At 46.8% G+C, this 18,497-nt stretch overlaps 1 protein-coding gene across 3 annotated transcripts; it reads left to right on the top strand.

The window, feature by feature from the left end:
* Positions 1 to 19: 19 nt before the first annotated feature.
* Positions 20 to 18,421, top strand: ATG9A (autophagy related 9A). Of its 3 annotated transcripts, XM_079953459.1 has the most exons (16): positions 20 to 154; positions 1,020 to 1,126; positions 4,233 to 4,375; positions 4,857 to 4,900; positions 5,343 to 5,407; positions 5,728 to 5,889; positions 6,442 to 6,583; positions 8,038 to 8,786; positions 9,911 to 10,064; positions 10,340 to 10,519; positions 10,737 to 10,982; positions 11,992 to 12,206; positions 12,775 to 12,892; positions 13,368 to 13,593; positions 14,503 to 14,645; positions 15,689 to 18,421. In XM_079953459.1, exons 3-16 carry the CDS (start codon positions 4,273 to 4,275, stop codon positions 15,692 to 15,694), a joined length of 2,553 nt encoding a protein of 850 aa, XP_079809585.1. In that variant the 5' UTR covers positions 20 to 154; positions 1,020 to 1,126; positions 4,233 to 4,272; the 3' UTR covers positions 15,695 to 18,421. The 3 variants fall into 3 exon arrangements, with proteins under 3 accessions (XP_079809585.1, XP_079809583.1, XP_079809584.1); XM_079953457.1 differs by lacking the exon at positions 15,689 to 18,421 and having other exon boundaries at positions 14,503 to 14,675; XM_079953458.1 differs by lacking the exons at positions 20 to 154; positions 15,689 to 18,421 and adding an exon at positions 263 to 467 and having other exon boundaries at positions 14,503 to 14,675.
* Positions 18,422 to 18,497: the final 76 nt, after the last annotated feature.

Here is an 18,497-nt window from a genome sequence, read left to right on the forward strand (position 1 = left end):
CAGCGGAAAGCGCCCGCCGGTCGGGACAAGGGAGGAGGCGAGTGGGGCGGGGGGAGAGAGAGAGAGAAAGTGAGTGACAGACAGAGCCTGGGAAGTCGCGGCGGCGGAGGAGGCTGAGCCCCGGGTCCGGTCACTAGGGGCGACTGTTCTGGAGGTGAGCCGCGCAGCCGCCGCCGGGAAAGGGATGGCGGGGGCGGGGGGAGGACGGGGACGTGGGCCTCGCCTTGGAATCCCCGCCGCGCCGCCTCCCTCCCGCTTCCCAAGTAAACAACCTCCGAGGAAGGCCCCTCCCGGCCCGGCTCAGCCAAAACAAAACAGCCTCGGAGGAGCTGCCTGGGGCCGCCCAAGGAAAAGACCCCCCCCCCCCGTCCCTCTCTCCGCTGTGCCTGGCAGCGCTGCCTTTCCAACTCGGGAGGAGGGATCCGGCGAGTGGGCTGGCTCCCCTCCGGCTCAGCCCATCCCAGGGGGTGAGAGGGTTAAGGTGCAACCCGAAGGGGGCCCTTCCTCACCTGGCGGAGCAGGCCGCCTCTCCCTGGATTCCCTCTCCTTTGATTCGCGGCGCCGGGGGAGCAGAACCAGCCCCTTCTTCGCCAATCAACCCCACAAAAGGGGCCTGAAGCTGTTCCTGTTTCGGGTTGGAGAGTGTTGAGTGGAACCAGTGCCGGATTTACCTATAAATTTTGCCCCCCCCCCCAAATTTAAAAGGAAAAAACACCAAAATATAAGATGAAAACAAATAAAACCCACATACAGCAACAGTGTTTTGTGCTGTGTAGGGACCTGTTAGGTCTATAAATTACCATATAGCATATATTCAGCACAAAAAACAGGAACAATTTGTTGCTGACAGCTGGACATATAAAGGGCCCCATTACCTTCAGTAGCTTAGGGCCTCAGCAAACCTAAATCCGGCCCTGAGTGGAACCAGCAGCCTCCAAGAGTCATCCTGCCAGCCAAACGGCCACATGGCCCTTGAAAGTCTCAATCTCCAGTGTACATCCTGCCTTTTTTCTTTTCAGGCGGGGGGGAAAAGCACATTGGGGATCCAAGGCTAGAGATGCCAGTCAGATGCCCAGAGCACAGCACAAGCAGGGGGTTCCTGCAGCACTAGGGGTAGATGGAGCAGGTGAGTCTCTCGGTGTGTGTGTGTGTGTGTGTGTGTGCCATGTGCATAGGTGTTGCTTCAAGAGGGATTTATTTTGCTATTTGTTTTTGTCTGTCTGAATTGTAGTAGCTTACACCAAGTAAGATGGGTGTGCCCTTCCTGTAGCTGTAGGCACTGCATCTACATGAGTCAAAGTACAGGGTAAATAAGGAGAAATATTTAAAATGGGTGTGGTTGTTTTTATTAGCAAAAGTGGCAAGAATATATGTACATGCTCTGAATGAAGAAAAATCATTTGACATGCTGTTACAGTATCCCAAGGATCCTTTAATCCAAGTGTGGGTTGAAACTTTGTAGTAGTCCATGGGTGAATCACTGATTTCTGGTTGGCCTGCTGGTTGGTAGAATTCTTGCCAAAAATGTGGGAGTAGGCTAACTCTGGTCTTATCCAACAATACATGTCTTATCTACCAAGGCAAGAATGGATACGTTGGATCGCTAGTTGAAAAAAAATAGAGAAGTCACACGTGACTGTAGTCCGCCCATGTTCTAGTCATGACAGACAGTTAAATTTTCTAAATATCCTAAATGATTGTGCTGTAGAACATTTGGTCATGGAACTTATCTGAGACGCGACCCTGAACTTACTTGTAAGTGGTGCCAGTACTTTGTGCAATATTTAAGTGTTGTTCAACTAGTTGGAAACAGTAACCAAAGAGTTATCAAATTCAACATATATGTAAGCAGAGTAGAGAATGGTTAAGGATGTCCACAGTCACATATGACTTCAAAAAATGAAATCTCAAAAATGAAATGATTGGTTGAAAGTCAAGTTGAAAGGGAAAGACTAGAGGGTCAAATCTCTCCAAAACATATTGGTGTTATTCAGAATCACAAGAATAGAAGCATAGCTTGAATGTATACTGCAAGTCAGGGAAGATGCTAGTGTAATAGAAGCAAGGAAGCTGTTAGAGGCAATAAGGCTTCTTCCTTCCTTTCACAAAATGGGAGGTCTTGCTCAATTAAGGAGAACAAAATGGAACACATGCTTGCAAAACAAATTCAAAAAAGAAAGTAAGTTTGAGGCGCATATAGCTAAAAATATTAAGATCAACAATAAAAAATATTATTAAAAGTGTGTGTGACAGATGTGAAAAGGGAAAATTACGTGCCAATGATTCTGTCTGTCACATCTCATAATAGGATACTGTAGAGCTGGAAAGTGTGGAAAAGGTAAACCGAAAACATTGAGTAACTTTTTTAGTTTTAAAAAAAGGTGAGTAAAGGGGGAGCATGTCAGAGGGAGATAAAATTATACATGATGTGAAGCAAGTGGATAGAGAGAACTTTCCTCTTGCTCTGTCATAGTGCTGGAGTCTGAGGCCATTCAGTGAGGTGGGAGATTCAGGACTGATAAAGGGAAGTACTTCACACACCTGCAAAATTGAAATTTGTTACCATAGGATGTAATGGAAGCCATAAACTTAGAGAGCTTTAAAAAAGGATTTGACAAATTCATGGGGATAAGGCTACTATTCACAGTGTCTATATACTACCACCTGGATCAGAGGCAGCAGGCCACAGAATACCAGTTGTAGGGGGAACAGCAGCAGCAGAACAACCCTGAGTAATCGCCCCATTTGCCTACTTTTTCTGACCCTCTCTAGCAAGTTGTTGTGTGGCAGGAACTTTAATGATTAAATAACTGAAAATGCTGAGTTGCAACGATGATGAGACTAAAAGACAGTGGCAATGAAAAGGTCACTGAATGCATACCTCAAAAACTTAGATCCTTTTCTTGATCCCTTGAGACAGGTGAGTCAACCTAAGAGAGAATCTCTCTTGATTACACTCCCTCACGTACACACACACACCTCCCAGAAGGGTAGATTCTCTCACTGATAATTGCCTTTCACTCCACCTAGATGTCACTAAAATCCTCCTCATTATATCACTGGACCCCTTCCTTGTACGTACCAGACTAGAGATCTCCAGACCTTACTTTAGGGTAGTTTGAGCATCAGTTTGTGTCTTTCAGTCACCCCTCCAACAACTGTCCATGCAACTCCATGTCACTCTCAAGGTACACCTTTAACGTAGTGCTGGGTGCCAGATCAAGAAGCCTGATAAGGGTTCTGTCACCCAGTAGCATGAAGTTTGGTTCCCCAAAGAGCTGAAGTCACTAGGGCATAGAATTCCTGGCCCTAGTTATGGTCTTGGTCCTGGTCTTTATCTCGGCTGAGCCTCAGTAGATCACTTTTGGCAAATTCTCTCTATCTTCCCAGGGTCCCATAGCTCCACCACTTAATTTTACACCTTGTAGCATAGGAACTCTTGCTTTTCTCTAGACTAGAAGTTTGAATGTGTGAGAATATTGGCTTTAAAATGCATCTTTGAGTTTGCATATATGTTGTGCTGTACTAGGAATCTGTTTTGAAAATATGCATGTGAATGCATGCATACACAGGTTCTCAGATACACAAGAGCATGTGATTGTGGCACTGTGGGTACAGGATACTAGACTAGATAAAGTTTTTTTATTTCTTTTTTCATTATTATGTTTTTTTTACTTCTGGTATAGAAAGAAAGCTAGAACAGTAGGCTAAATGAAAGTGAAGCTGCAGAGAGTTCTTGTAAACCCCAGCTAGGTAGGTTTCCTTTAGTTGAAACGTTGTACTTTCCTTTGTGTGTGGGGAGAGATTGATATACTTGCAATGGTATGTATCAAGTCCCTGCTCTGCCTGTTCATGAAAATGAAATTAAATGTATTTTAACAACAACAACAACAACTTTGTTGCAGACAACAGTTTGTAAATATGATGTAAAGCAAAGTCTCAAAACCCAGAATAGGTTTGGACAGGATGTTTCATGATCAGGCAGTGTTTCCTGCAATGCTCTCACCACCAATAATTATTTCCTACTTCTTAATTTGTGCTGCTTTTGTCTCCTGCTGCTTTCCTCTTTCCACTCTTCTCCTTCCTTGCCCTCTGCTATTTGGTCCCCACCAAAAGCTTCCAGTTCCTTTTAAGGGTAAAACTAAAATGAAATGAGGCTCCCAACCCAACTGATGCCTTCCAGGTATGTCTTAAATGCTACTTTTTTTTTACCCTGTCCTTTCCCCCCTCAGAGCCTGTGTGACGTTGGATGAGGCCCAGCTCAGTGACAACATGGCTCACTTTGATACAGAGTATCAGCGGCTGGAGGCCTCGTACAATGATTCTCCCCCAGGAGAAGAGGACCTGATGGTTCATGTTGCCGAGGGCAGCAAATGTGAGTACAGCTGTGAGCGGCCAGCCTTGGGGCCAGGCACCCCACAAATCAGTGCTGATGGTGCCTGGAACTGGTGAAAGACTAATCTGAACAGGAAGTGGAATTGTGGGATTCTGGCTCTGTTTCTGGGGAAACTGCATTTGCTGTGCAGCATGTTTTCAATCATGCCTGTTCCTGGGAAGCAGCAGTAGTAGGAGAAGGCAGTTGCATTATTGTATTGCTTGTGGATTTCCCAGAGGCATGTGACTGGCCACTGTGGGACTAGACGGGCCTTTGGTCTTACGTTCTTAGTAAGTTCCCATGAAATTGAGCAAGGCTTTCTTTCTAGAAAGTGTGTTTAGGGTTCAGCTTTGAACTTTTGTTCTTAAACTATTGGGCTTGGATGGGGCCATGGGATGCTGTGTCGCAGCTCCCTCTCCCTCTGGCTTCTTTTTGCTGTGTTGAATTTTAGGATTCTTTTTTCACTTTGTCTGTCTTGCAGCTCCCTGGCACCACATCGAGAATCTGGACCTCTTTTTCTCTCGTATATCCTTACCTGAAGGGCAGGGATAGTTGTATCCCAGCTGTCGGGATTGGGGGTGGGGGCTCGGTTGCAGCAGAGCTGGGAACCCTTTACAAGGTTCCTTGTGGCCCATTAAACACTCCAAGAGGCAAAGGACCTTTCAGTATCAGTTCAGGAACAAAGGATAGCATAATAAAGAACTAGCCTCTGGAACCCATACAGGTTTACAGGCCAGACAGCAACAAAAACAATACAAGGAGATTTACAATCACCCCCTCAAATGAAATTCTTTACGGCAGAAAGTTTCTGACTCTTTCCTCCTGATGGTGGCTGATCGTGACTTAATAGCATGGCAGGTTGAACTGGAAAAGGAGATGCTTCCTGCTAATGGGAAACTAGTCTCTGGTGAAACTAAGGGTACTGCAACCAATATTCTGAGCAATTCTCTTTGACTGTACCCCTCACGTCTATAACCTGCACCAGAAGAATGGCTTCACCTGTATGCTCATCAGTGAGATCTTTGAATTAATGTGAGTATGAACTCCATGTCTCTTCCCATAAAACAGGATTGGAAGTGGACATTCATTGTATTTCCATGGGTACCTTGTCAGAGATGAAAAAAAGAGTTCTGGTTTCGTGCTGGAGCTAGTGATCCTTCCCTGGCCCCAATTCCCTGTCATTCAGGTTGATAGGAAAACAAATCCTACTCCTGATTCTCTTTATGCAAGATGTCTCTGGTATGAAGGATTTAGACAGCTGGCGCCTTTTGCTGGCCCAGATAATTTGAAGATGGGAGCGGGGAAGGGAAGGCTGAGTGCCTCCTAGTGTGACACATCTTCTCTTCTCACAGGCAGTTCATCTTTGTTGTGGCCTTCACCACATTCCTTGTCAGCTGTGTTGACTACGATATCCTGTTTGCTAACAAGCTGGTGAATCACAGCCAGCATTCCAGTGACCCTGTCAAGGTGACCCTGCCAGATGCCTTCCTGCCTCCCAATGAGTGCAGTGCCAGGTAAAGTTAGCAAGGGCTATCCTTTCCTAAATTTGACCACATCCTAGCCCATCTTGGTCGGGTCTAAAATCCAAGAGGCCTCCTGGATGCCTACTTTGCATTTTAAGTCACACTCCATCGTAGCTGTAGGCTCGGAAATGTAGTTCTTGCAAGGTGAGCGTTGCTGTCAAAACTGCTTTCAGATGTTTACTTCTATATCTGCCAAATCTGGGGTCTCCAGTGTTAACCTAATGTCATTGATAAAGTCGGGCCCCTGACGAGCCAGCTGGACTTTTAATATACTAGACAATCTTTGGCCCCTTGTGGATTAACTGTGAGAGAAAGCTTTGAGTTCACATTTGTAGCTGTACCCATCTTCTCTCAGATTTTCCAGCCCAGTTGCCCATTAGTACAGTTTAATGCATCTCAGCACTGCATAGCCTTGCACCCACCTGAAGTGCCTGAATTCTAGCAATCTGAGAAGGAGGGGTTGGCACATGCTTTGGAAAGAACTGTAACGACCAGAAGGGAGGTGGCTGCTTCTTCCTTTTGGTGAATCCATCTTTCTCATAGGATCCAGGCCAATGGCTTTCTCATCTCTATCCTGGTGATTGCGGGGGTCTTCTGGATCCATCGGCTGATTAAATTCATCTACAATATTTGCTGCTATTGGGAAATCCACTCTTTTTACATCAATGCTCTCAAGATTCCCATGGTAAGCTGCTGTGCTCTGGGAACTGTTAGACATGCATGCACAAATCTACACACTGTGCTATTGATAGGGAATGTTGACACCTTAGCAATATAGTTCTGATTACCTGACTACAAGCAAATCAGTACTGCCATATCCTGCCCCCACTTTTTGTTTGCAACCTTCCCTGGAGCATTTGACTGACTGTTACTGGAGACAGAATGCTGGACCAACATGACTTTTGGTTTGACCCAGAATAACATTTGGGTTGATCCTGCAATTCAGTTCTTAGTGTCTCATGTTCTTTTCGAAGCAGTGAGAGGCCTGCAGATAATACCTATTGCTTCTTCTCCTTTAAGGGAAAAATCCTGAATCTTCCTCTGTCCCTTATTGACCTTCCTCCAGAGTTGTACACTGCTGCTGATCTTTCTGGTCTGCTGCTAATCCCATGGTTGCTCAATCTGACTTGCTTGGTTGAGTGGCAGGGCTAGTATGTTCTGCAGCTGTCATTGTCTGGTTTGCCAGTGTTTGTTATTTGGTCCTTGCCCAAGTGTGTTAGAAGTTGAGTCTCTGCATAACCAATTCCCTTCCCCTTTTTCAGGAGTGGGGAAAGTTTTTGTTTGTTAAATTTGTTAGTCACTTTGTCTTTCCCAAGACAACTCAAAGCAACAAACAAACAACCAAATGGACAAAAAAAACCCATCCCTAGATACATCAAAACCATTGTGGGGTGGGGGGGAGAAATACATTAAAAACCTACCCACTTCTAAAAGGCCACAGATAGTTAAAGGCCGAAGGCCTGGATATGAAGGAAAGTTTTTGCCTGGCACATAAAGATATATAATGATGGCGCCAGGTGAACCACTCTCTGGAGAGCATTCCACAAATGGGGAGCCACCAAAGAAAAGGCTCATCTTCATGTTGCTACCCTCTGGACCTCTTGTGGAGGGGGGACATGGAGAAGCACTTTAGATTATGACTGCAGGGTCCAGGTTAATTCATATGGGAAGAGATGGTCCTTGAGGTGTTGCGGTCCTGAGATGTTTGAGGCTTTATATGTCAAAACTGGGCCCAGAAACTAATTGGCAACCAGTACAGTCAGGCCAAGATTGGTGTTACATGCTCAAACTGTCCTGCCTTGTTGAGCAACCTGGCCACTGAATCCCGCAACAGCTGAAGTTTCCGAAATGTCTCAGAAACAGTCCCATGTGCATTGCAGTAATCTAACCTAGAGGTTGCCAGAGCATAGACAAGAGAAGTTAGGCTATCCCTGTCCAGTTGGGGTCACAGCTGGGCCACCAGCCAAAGCTGATGGAAAGCACTCCATGCCACTGAGGCCACCTGAGCCTCAAGTGACACCAATGGATCCTGAATTATCCCCAAGTTGTGTACCTGCTCCTTCAGAAGGGAGTGTATCCCCATCAAGAGGATTAGCCTTGTCACAGCACTAACCTCACCATCCCTCTCTTTGCCTGCAGTCCAATTTGCCGTACTACACATGGCAGGAGGTGCAGGCACGGATTGTCCAAATCCAGAAGGAACACCAGATCTGCATCCATAAGAAGGAGCTGACAGAACTGGACATCTACCACCGCATCCTGCGTTTCAAGAACTACATGGTGGCCATGGTGAACAAGTCGCTATTGCCTATGCGCTTCCACCTTCCCCTATTGGGCGATACAATCTTCTATACGCGTGGCCTCAAGTACAACTTTGAGCTCATCTTCTTCTGGGGCCCTGGCTCACTCTTTGAGAATGAGTGGAGTCTCAAGGCCGAATACAAGCGAGGCAGCAACCGCCTGGAGCTGGCTGAAAAGCTGGGCACCCGCATCCTCTGGATTGGCATTGCTAATTTTCTGCTCTGTCCGCTCATCCTCATCTGGCAGATCCTCTATGCCTTCTTCAGCTACACAGAGATTCTGAAGCGAGAGCCAGGAAGCTTGGGGGCTCGTTGCTGGTCCCTCTACGGCCGCTGCTACCTGCGGCACTTCAATGAGCTGGACCACGAGTTGCACTCGCGCCTCAGCAAGGGCTACAAGCCAGCCTCCAAGTACATGAACTGCTTCATTTCACCTCTGTTCACTGTCGTGGCTAAGAATGTGGCCTTCTTTGCTGGCTCCATCCTCGCTGTCCTCATTGCCCTCACAATTTATGATGAAGACGTGCTTGCTGTGGAGCATGTCCTCACCACAGTCACCATCCTGGGTGTGGCTGTCACTGTCTGCAGGTGAGTTGAGATTGGCTGCGAACAGAAGGGTTTTTGTTTTTGTTCTCTGAGTCTTGGCATCAACGGGGTGGTTGTCATTATTATGAGGAGCACCCAATCAGAGAATTGACAGGTGGAAATTAAAAGCATTCTGCTGACCAAAAATTGCATTAAGCTACAAAAGTTTTTCTGCTGAGTCTCCCACTGAGGAAGTTACTGGGAGATGAATTGCATGTGCTGCCTTTTCCTTCTGTGGCAATGATAGCTAGGACACTTGAGGAAATTGATTAAGCTTAACAACCCACGTCTTTCAGCTCTGCAAAACTGGTTGCTTCCCTGGTTTAGTGATCTCAGTGATGGTGGTGCCTTGGAGTTGTTTAAACTGTGACATCTGCAATGAGAGGGCCCCTGGGATGGTTCGAGGCAAAGCGTGGTTTTTCTAGAATAGTGCAACCTTAGACTTACCTTTCAGTTTTTGCCTGGATCAAGCAAGGACTGTCCATGAAGAATGTGACAGGCACTGCTTGAAGGTAATACTCTGGGGTGAGTCACAAACTAGGGTAAGCGGACAGAAAAGGAGAAAAAGGAGTTGGAAACAGCTTGATATCTGAGAGATGAAACAACGGTGGGGGTGGTATAGCAGGTATAGCTGCTGGTTAAACAGAGTTAGCTGTCCTGTATATTGATGTGCAGTAAAAATCAACCTGATACTTCCTATGTTGTAATTGATAGTTGATCAGCTTCTGACATTTTAGATTGATGTAACCTGCCACTGACTTAATGTTGAATAGGAGTCTAAGAAATCCAGAATCTAGGGATTTGGCTGATCACTGAGTCTGTGAGGAATTGTTGCAAGGTTGCTTTAGAGGCAAACAGGCATCACACATTTTATTACCCTTTTATCAAAGGCAGTCTGAACAGGTTTGTACTTCAAATAAGGATATAAATAAGTACATAAATGTGTGAAATTATCATCTTCCTCCACAGTGAACCCATAAATAGTTTCTCTCACTACACTCCTCTGTGTTCATCTTTCCATGAAGAGGGAACATGGGGCTGGGGACCCCTAGAACATAAGGTGCCTGTCTGCTTGTTTTTATGAAGGAATGTAGCTCTCCTTGACACCTGTCCCATCTGTCTTGCAGATCCTTCATCCCAGACCAGCACCTGGTCTTCTGCCCAGAGCAGTTGCTTCGGGTGATTCTGGCGCACATCCACTACATGCCTGACCACTGGCAGGGCAACGCCCACCGCTATGAAACCCGAGATGAGTTCTCCCAGCTCTTCCAGTACAAGGCGGTGAGGTGGGGCAGGGTAGGGTGGGAGGAAATCATATAAGAACTGCCCTTTGCATAAACCCTGACTAGATCCAAGCATGTATTGTCCGTAGAGTTCCCCCCAAAATGGGGGAGGTTCTCTGACCCCAGGGCATGTGGGAGGAAAGAATCACTGGTATTTCCCCCAGTTATTCTCCCCAGTGCCTGCAGTCATGTCTTGAGGCTGTGCTGTGGTTTCACAAGTGATAGACACCCGTGCAGTTGTTGAACTTAATGCCTTTGTCTCCTTTACTTAAGGTGTTCATCCTGGAAGAGCTGCTCAGCCCCATTGTGACTCCCTTGATCCTCATCTTCTGTCTGAGGCCCAAAGCTCTAGAGATAATTGATTTCTTCCGCAACTTCACTGTGGAGGTGGTGGGCGTGGGAGATACCTGCTCCTTTGCCCAGATGGACGTGCGGTGGCATGGACACCCTGCGGTAGGTCCCAGTGAGGGGCAGCATCATGGACCTGACATGCCTTGCCTTGTCCTGGGTCACAAACACCCTGCAGTGCCCCTGTCCTGCCCCAGTAGGCAGCTGTGACGCTGCTTGCAGGTCAGGTCTGCAGTGCCCTTGTGTCTGCTGGCTGCTCCTAGTCCCACTGAGGCAGCTGCATGGTGTGCACAAAACACCCTGTCCATCTCTTGTTTTGCAGTGGATGTCAGCCGGGAAGACGGAGGCTTCCGTTTACCAACAAGCCGAGGATGGCAAGACGGAGCTGTCCCTCATGCACTTTGCTATCACCAACCCACACTGGCAACCTCCTCGGGAGAGCACGGCTTTCATCGGCTTGCTTAAGGAACGTGTGCACCGCGACAGCAGCCTGGCTCTGGCCCAGCAGGCTGTCTTGCCTGACAATGCCCTCTTCACCTCCATTCAGTCCTTGCAGTCAGAATCAGAGGTACTGGGAACTAGTGTGTGGTAGAACAGGACATAATCCTGGTTTATCATAGGGAGAGATTTGGAGTGAACTGTTTCTTTTTGGTGGGATGGGGATAATGTTTCTATGTGGGCTTCTGGGCTCTGTGGAGTCATTTGAGTGCCATGGTAGTATGGCTGCCACTGTCTCATTGTGACCTAATTAGACTACCTTCCTCTTGCAAGCATGCTACTTCTGTCTCCTGTTATCTCTTCAGCAAAAGTTAGTCATACTCCCCTAAAAGTTGGCACCTTCAGAGTCTCCACGTTACCCATCCTCTCCCCCCACTCCTTTATTTCCCAATTCCTTTTCCTAGGATATATTATTGCTTTTCTTTCTGTATATTTTTATTGTGAAAGTCTTAAGCTTACGGAAGACTCAAAGGTTGCAAAATGGAATTGTGATGAATCAATGAGATTCCTGTTGATATGAATTGATATTGGAATCAATATTATTCAATAAGATGCACAAATAACACTCAAATGTAAATAAAGTCAGACATAAATAAGCACCATCCCTCCCACCCACCCCCAGAAGGTCCTTGGTGTCTTGTGGTTACATTGTTTCAATTTCACTTATCCAACTGCAATCAAAAACCTAAGGTCCTTTTGTGTTTAGGATCTCTTAATGTGATTAACAATCCCCTTCTCACTGAATCACTTGTCTTTCCTATAAGAAAGTCCCCCAACACCTGTAGCATCTTCTCTTCCAAGTGTCACCATTTAGAAAGCATTTGAATTGCTGGGGGCTGGAGATGGGTGGGCTAATTTTCCAAAATGTGGAGAGAATTCAGGATCCACACTGCAAAGGCAGAGGTGAAGTTATTTATTTTTATTACAGTATATAATTTCTAGACCGCCCTTCACCCAAGAATCACAGGGTGGTTTGCAAAGTTCAGTTGTGGTGGTGAAGTGTCAAATGTAGATAGATGGGGCAGACCTTGGATCTTCCTGCCTGGGTCACACCTCCCTCCTCTGTTCTCTCCCTGCAGCCACACAGCCTGATTGCCAATGTGATTGCAGGCTCCTCAGTCCTGGGCTACCAGGCAGTCCGTGATGGGCAGGCCTCGCGGCATCTCTCGGCTGTGTCTGAGGTGGCATCTGCCCTGCGTTCTTTCTCTCCTCTTCAGTCAACGCAGGCGGCCCACAGGAGTTCCCACACAGAAGGTTCCCAACATCGGGGTCCTGGCACAATGGCAGGCTCAGGGTAAGAAGCTGCATGTTGTAAGGGGCTAGAGGAAAAAGCCAAGAATTGAGCACCTCACCAGCACTTTACCCAGAGTGCTCTGAGGACTATTTAATGAGGCTTTTCCCAGCACAGCTATACATTACTGTGTGTTAGAGCAGGAGGCAGCCTCCTAGATGTGCCTTTGAAGCAGCAGCAAGAGCTTTTTATGCCTTTTATTACCTCTCTCCTGTTGGACTCCCAGTTCCCATCAGTGCCAACTAGCATGGCCAGCGGCAAAGACTGGTCACAAGCTCCCCACCCATGGCTTGGGGTTTCCTTGTGTTTGGAGTTGAGGTTATGAGGGACAGCAGAAAGCTATCCAGTTCTGCAAGGCTCCCCAAAGATTGCTGTGTGTTCTAAACATTCACTTTTAGTTAGCAGGCTACAGCGGTGGTATGGTTGATGTCACCCTTTCTAGGCTCAGAGGGGGGAAAGCTGCTGCAATCATACTATTGGGGTGTGGAGTGGCAAGAAGGTGCCTTCTGGACTCCAAATCACTCTTTCTAACACATCTTGACTTGACTCTTCTCTCCCTTCTGGCTTGCAGGGTTGATGCCAGGACAGCTAGTTCTGGCAGTAGTGCCTGGGAGGGCCAGCTTCAGAGCCTGATCCTTTCAGAATATGCCTCTACTGAGATGAGTCTGCATGCACTCTACATGCATGAGGTGAGCTGAGCATCAAGAATCATGCAGGCCTTTGCAATGGGCCCTGAAGGTTATGTGTAGACCTGCATCTTTAGACATGTGTACCTGAATGAGTACAGCAAAGGAGGATCGAATAAGCCTCTGTACTGTGATATAGCTCCTAACCTAAGAGAAAGGCCCTTCATTATACAGAACTCAGGCTGGTAGCAAATGCCCCCTTCACTGGGCCATGATTTATGACAATTTGTGTATAACTGAACATGAGTGGAGAGTATATAGGCTTGCAGGATGTGAGTGACACTTGCATGGATGCAGGTGATGACTTGCATAGACCTGTGTAGAAGCATGTGAAATTTAGGCTGTAAATGTGATATTTATGTGGAGGCCTGTGATACTTGGATTGTATCAGGTCCCAAACTGGGCTTACTTGGGACACATGTCAATGTTACCATAGGGTTCTAGTTGGCTGCCCATTAATACCCCCTGCCATTCTCAGTTACACAAGCAGCATGCCCAGTTGGAGCCTGAGCGGCACTTGTGGCACCGGCGAGAGAGTGATGAGAGTGGTGAAAGCGCCCAGGAGGAGCCCGATGCTCATCAGGGCACCCCAAGCAGTGCCATTCCCCGTTCAGCCAGCTATCCTTTCACCTCACCTCGCCAGGCTGGTGATGAGACAGCTGCTCTGCAAGCCGGCATCCAGCGTCGATACGGAGGTGTCTCAGGTATGTTTCAGGAACGCCAAACTCAAAGTGCTTCCATATTCCTTAGCCAGAAAAGGCTTTATTTCCTGCCAAACCCTGCACATACACATGCTGGCATTTCTTGTTAACTACAGGGCAACGAGAGAAAAAGATTAGATATCAGTCTGACATGCTGCTTGGCAGTTTTGGTGAACCCTTTTGATGACATGGCCAGTGCATCATATGTAAGAGGCAAGCTTTTACCTGTGCTGCCTACACTCTCAGATTGCCTCAAGGCCAACCTCAGTGCCTTCACTCCTTGCTGATCAGCAGGTTTGTAGCACTTGCTAGCAGTGCTACAAGAGTGGCATTATGAGTTTGGGAAGTTCAAAAATCCATTTTGCTTTCATTGCTGCCGTTTCAGAAGGCACCATTTTCTCTGTGATTTGGGCTCTCATTTTCTTTAGTTTCGATTTCCAGAAGGCTCAATTTTCTTTGGTTATGATTTTCCAGAAGGGTAACCATGTCAGTCCATGAAAGCATGTGCTACCTTAAAGACTAATTTATGCCATATTCATACCTCATCAGATGGAGTAGACTATGGTTCATAATAAATTTATTAGTCTTTAATGTGCCACAAGACTCTTCGTTGTTCTGGTCACAAAGCTATCAATATACTTATGTCTTTCAACAAGGGGCATGGCCAAAGCTGGCAGGGTAGGGTGTTGCTTAATGGACTTGTTTAGAGGAGCAGGTGGGAACAAAAAGACCAAGAATACTTGCAAGATATTATATTTCCACTTACGCCACTGCTTCCCAGCTACTGTATCTGTGTTGGGTGGCTGGTAATGGGGAACAGAGCAGACTGGAAGCCCCAAACAGATTTTGCAGCAAAATTTAACTTTGGCTACCCCATCCGGTGGTTATCTTTTCCTCTTTGTTTTCCCACAGACCCTGGCATGGTGCACAGAGCCCCATCACACTTCGCTCGGCTGCCACTTGGGGGGTGGGCTGAAGATGGCCAGACTGCTCGGCACCCAGAGCCTGTGCCAGAGGAGAGCTTGGAAGATGAGTTGCCACCTCAGATACACAAGGTACAGCCTGATTGATACTTGGGCATTGGCAATGGCTGTGTCATGAAACCAGAGGAATCTGCAGTCTCTTCATGCAGCTATATGTATTACTGCACTATCATCACCAGGAGCTACCTGGCCAAAGACTAGTTAGTACAAAAATAATTTGATTTTGTGTTTGGGAAGGCTCTACTGATACAAACTAGTTGGGCTTTCAGGAACTCATACACAAAGCAGACCAAATAAATCAGGCAAGGCTATCCTGTAAACTGCCCCATGCTCCTTGGTTGAAGGGAGAAATTTTAATTTATAAATTAAAGAAAGAAAGCTATGTTTGGGTAGACTCCCCCCCCCCCCCAAGTGTCATCTCAGGGTAATATTTAATGCTGTATTGTTTTTAACACTCGATTGGAAGCCGCCCAGAGTGGCTGGGGAAACTCAGCCAGATGGGCGGGGTATAAATAATAAATTATTATTATTATTATTAAGAGGGAAGAGAGTAATATGGGAAGTTGAGAGAGTAAGCCAGGCTTCCTCAACCTTGGCCCTCCAGATGTTTTTGGCCTACAACTCCCATGATCCCTAGCTAGCAGGACCAGTGGTCAGGGATGATGGGAATTGTAGTCTCAAAACATCTGGAGGGCCGAGGTTGAGGAAGCCTGGAGTAAGCTATGGAGGGACAGAGAGCAATGGCAGGCATTCTGTGAAAGATCTCTAGCTTCAATGTGCTAGGCACACACAAAAGAAGGCTGGGGGCATTTTCTACCTTGGAAAGGGGAATTACAGTATATGCAGCATTTCTTCCCCTCCATCAGCTGTAGCTGTCAAAATGTTCTCTTCCATATGGCTTTTAGAGGTGGAGGATCCTTATTCTCCTTTGCATGTAGTCAGCTGATATTGCTAAATGGCCTACAACGTGCTTAAAAATAAATACTGAAAGTTTCAGGAGGCGGGATCTTTGTTTGGCACAAAATCTGGAGTATTCAGAGCTTTGCTTTGACCCAGTCTTTCTCCTCACTGTCCCCCTTCCCAAATAACTTCCTTTGCCTTCCCAATCCCTTCAGGTGTAGCTGTGAAGGCTGAAGATCCTGTGTGGGCTCCACATCGTGGGCCCGCCTTAGCTGGTGGGACATTGGGTTACCCTGCCCTATAAAGTATCAGTTGGCTCAAGTCTCCATGTCAGTGGACGTCAGTGCCAGAGTAAAGAAGGTGTGAAGACAGCAGTGCCTTCATCGTGGGCGGAACTCTATCTAGACATGCATCATGCCGGTGGCACGCTAGCTGGGCATAGGCTGGATGTGTGTGTGATTACATATATTTGTCCGTGTCTGCATCCGTGTCGTCCATGTTGGAGAACCATCCGAGACTTGCACAGAACGCCACGGAGCACACTACAGTGCAGGAGACTGGCAGCATCCATGCTTGCCCTGCCTGAAATGTCCTGTAGCAGGAGGAGGACCTGCTGTGTGGACCCCCGTTCAGAGGCAAGGAAGAGCTGTAACACTGTCCAGACTACAGCGTGTAATTAAAGATGCAATCAGGCGATAGATTTGGACTCAGGAAAAGAAGGGCTGCAAGAGATTATTTTTGTAAGGGGAATGGGGCACAGGCTTCCTCCAGTGGCAGAGCCTGACTTGGATAGAAGCTTTTCACACACAAGAAGGGTGCGTATCTTCCTCCCTGCTTTACCATTCACTCACAAACTTTGAAGCCAAGCCAAAAGAGGCACTCTTGCAGTGCCATCACCACTCATGCCGCAGGATTTTGTCTTCCTGTGGGCACAAATGATTCTACTGTTTGGGGCCACGTTTATTTCGCATCCCTCTTGCAGTATCAAAGCACAGGCTTCGCAGGGTATTGCTTCACAGCCCGTACCAGGTTTTGCTTGAGGCAATATCTGAAATGACCAAAGTCTCCTTCAAACTTACCAAATGGCACCCAGCTCCAGACCGATGGCTCCATTCTGAGGATGCACTTTGCTCTCACCTTGTTCATCCTGCTAGGATTTAGAATCAAGTATGAGGCTCTGCCCCAGGTGCTGTACTTGTGGGTATGAGGGATGGGTGGAGGAAGGCGACACTTGTCTGCCCCCGCCCCCATCGTTCTAGTTAAATATTTCCCAGATTCCCCATACACATCCTGTGGGCACAAATGTTTGGGTTCTTCTCCAAGCTAGTGCCGTCCTCCTTGTGATGTCTCTTTTCTACGGATGCCTTAATGGCAAACATCCAGATCTTGTGGAAGTGCCAGCAAGAGAAGAGTTCCTATATGCCAAATATATTACCTGTCACAATCTTAAGAACTGGGGTGGGCTTCAGGTTCTTGTTGAAAGGGCTGAACCTCTCGCCTGGCTAGACAAGGCGTTCTCTTGAACAGTCTACAGAAGTTCTGCTGGTTCTACTGGTTCCCCCACTTTATTACTAAAGAACACCATGCCATCAGCTCCACTGTCGTCCTCTAATTCTTATGGGCTATGTGGTCTTAGCACAACAGCAAACTACTTTTATGGTTTGCATAGCAAACATCACGAAGAATACTTTCCGGACTGCCCAGTGAAAACATTGCATCCCAAGAGGGTGTGGTACAATCCAGCCAATCATTGCTTAGGGTAATGCTAGCGCTCTCATCAGAGCTACAGGTCCCAATATGTCTTGGTTAACCCTGTGGTTTTGACTCCTTTGTCTTCTCTGTGGGGCCATTTTTTATTTTTTTTTTACAGTGGCTACTGCAACCTCCAGTAGCTGTTTGTCAAAGCTCCTGTTGTACATAGGAAAAGCAGCTTGCCATTACTGTCACAGATAAAATATGCATCCTTCCTCTCTGTGGGCACAGGCCGGGTTGCATGGAGATCCCTATATGGCCTTGGAACTGACATTGTAGGTTTTGGGAGCCAGGACTCTTGGGATTTCTTTTCTTCTTTGCCCTCTTTCAGAATTGAAGAGATTATTTGCACTCAGCAATGAATTGATTACAGCTGGTAGTTCACCTGCTCTAGAAAGGAGATTATGCCCAAAAAGTATACTGTACTTCCCCACTCCCTAACCTAGTTTAACAAAAGGGTGGTCATTGGTGTTGTGGGGTACATGCTAAAAGGGAAGTTGGTGAGCAGCAGCTTCAAGCTGTTAGTAGTTTAGATGTATGGCTGGTGCTGGGATTTCCCCCCGTTCTTCAGATTACTGGTGCATTTTAAGGAATTCAAAACAACTGATGGTAAAATATTAATTTGCTGTCTTTCCTGCAAAATACACATCCCCTGGAGTGTAGAAAGAATAGCTTCATAGATTGCAACTTTGATTAGTGCTGGTTATGTACTGTTGGGATGGGGAACCTGTAGTTTGTGAAACTTTACTATATTACAACTATCACCCCTGACCATGGAGCATGATGGCTGGAGCTGATGGGATTTGGAGTCCAACAGCATCTGGAAAACTACAGGGCCACAGTCCCTGCACTACAGCAATCAGCTGCAGAGCAGCCCCATTGGCAGAGATGAGCCTGCTGCATCCTAGTGGAAATGTTACTGTACCCCTGGTCTAGCAGTGAATAAAGGGAGCGTTCTCAGCTAAAACATGGGGTGGGTGGGAATTCTAGCTGTCATGTATTATGCTTGTCTTGATTTTGCCCCCATATTTTTGTGCATGGTACAGCCACCTGTGGCCTCCTGTTTTGTTTGTGACACTAGAGGCTGGCCTGTGAGTTATGTGGAGCACTGCAAGTGGTTTGTAAAACAGAGCTTATGTCTGACATCCTGTACAGTACTGTATCTACTGAATAAAGAGGGGTGTTCCATTCTTTGATGGCTGTGGCCGTGCCTGTGGAATTGTATTTCGTTGTGTCTGGTAGGATCTGGTAGGATCTTGTAGGTCTGCTACC

Source organism: Podarcis cretensis, assembly GCF_951804945.1.
Source record: "Podarcis cretensis genome assembly, chromosome: 1".
Lineage (NCBI taxonomy): Eukaryota > Metazoa > Chordata > Lepidosauria > Squamata > Lacertidae > Podarcis > Podarcis cretensis.

What these genes read in the sequence shown, in the direction of transcription:
- ATG9A (XM_079953457.1), top strand. Translation starts at nt 4,273, where the DNA reads ATGGCTCACTTTGATACAGAGTATCAGCGGCTGGAGGCCTCGTACAAT. An exon ending in AGCTCTTCCAGTACAAGGCG is followed by an intron (nt 10,065 to 10,339) that starts GTGAGGTGGGGC and finishes CCTTTACTTAAG; the next exon opens with GTGTTCATCCTGGAAGAGCT. An exon ending in TCGATACGGAGGTGTCTCAG is followed by an intron (nt 13,594 to 14,502) that starts GTATGTTTCAGG and finishes GTTTTCCCACAG; the next exon opens with ACCCTGGCATGGTGCACAGA.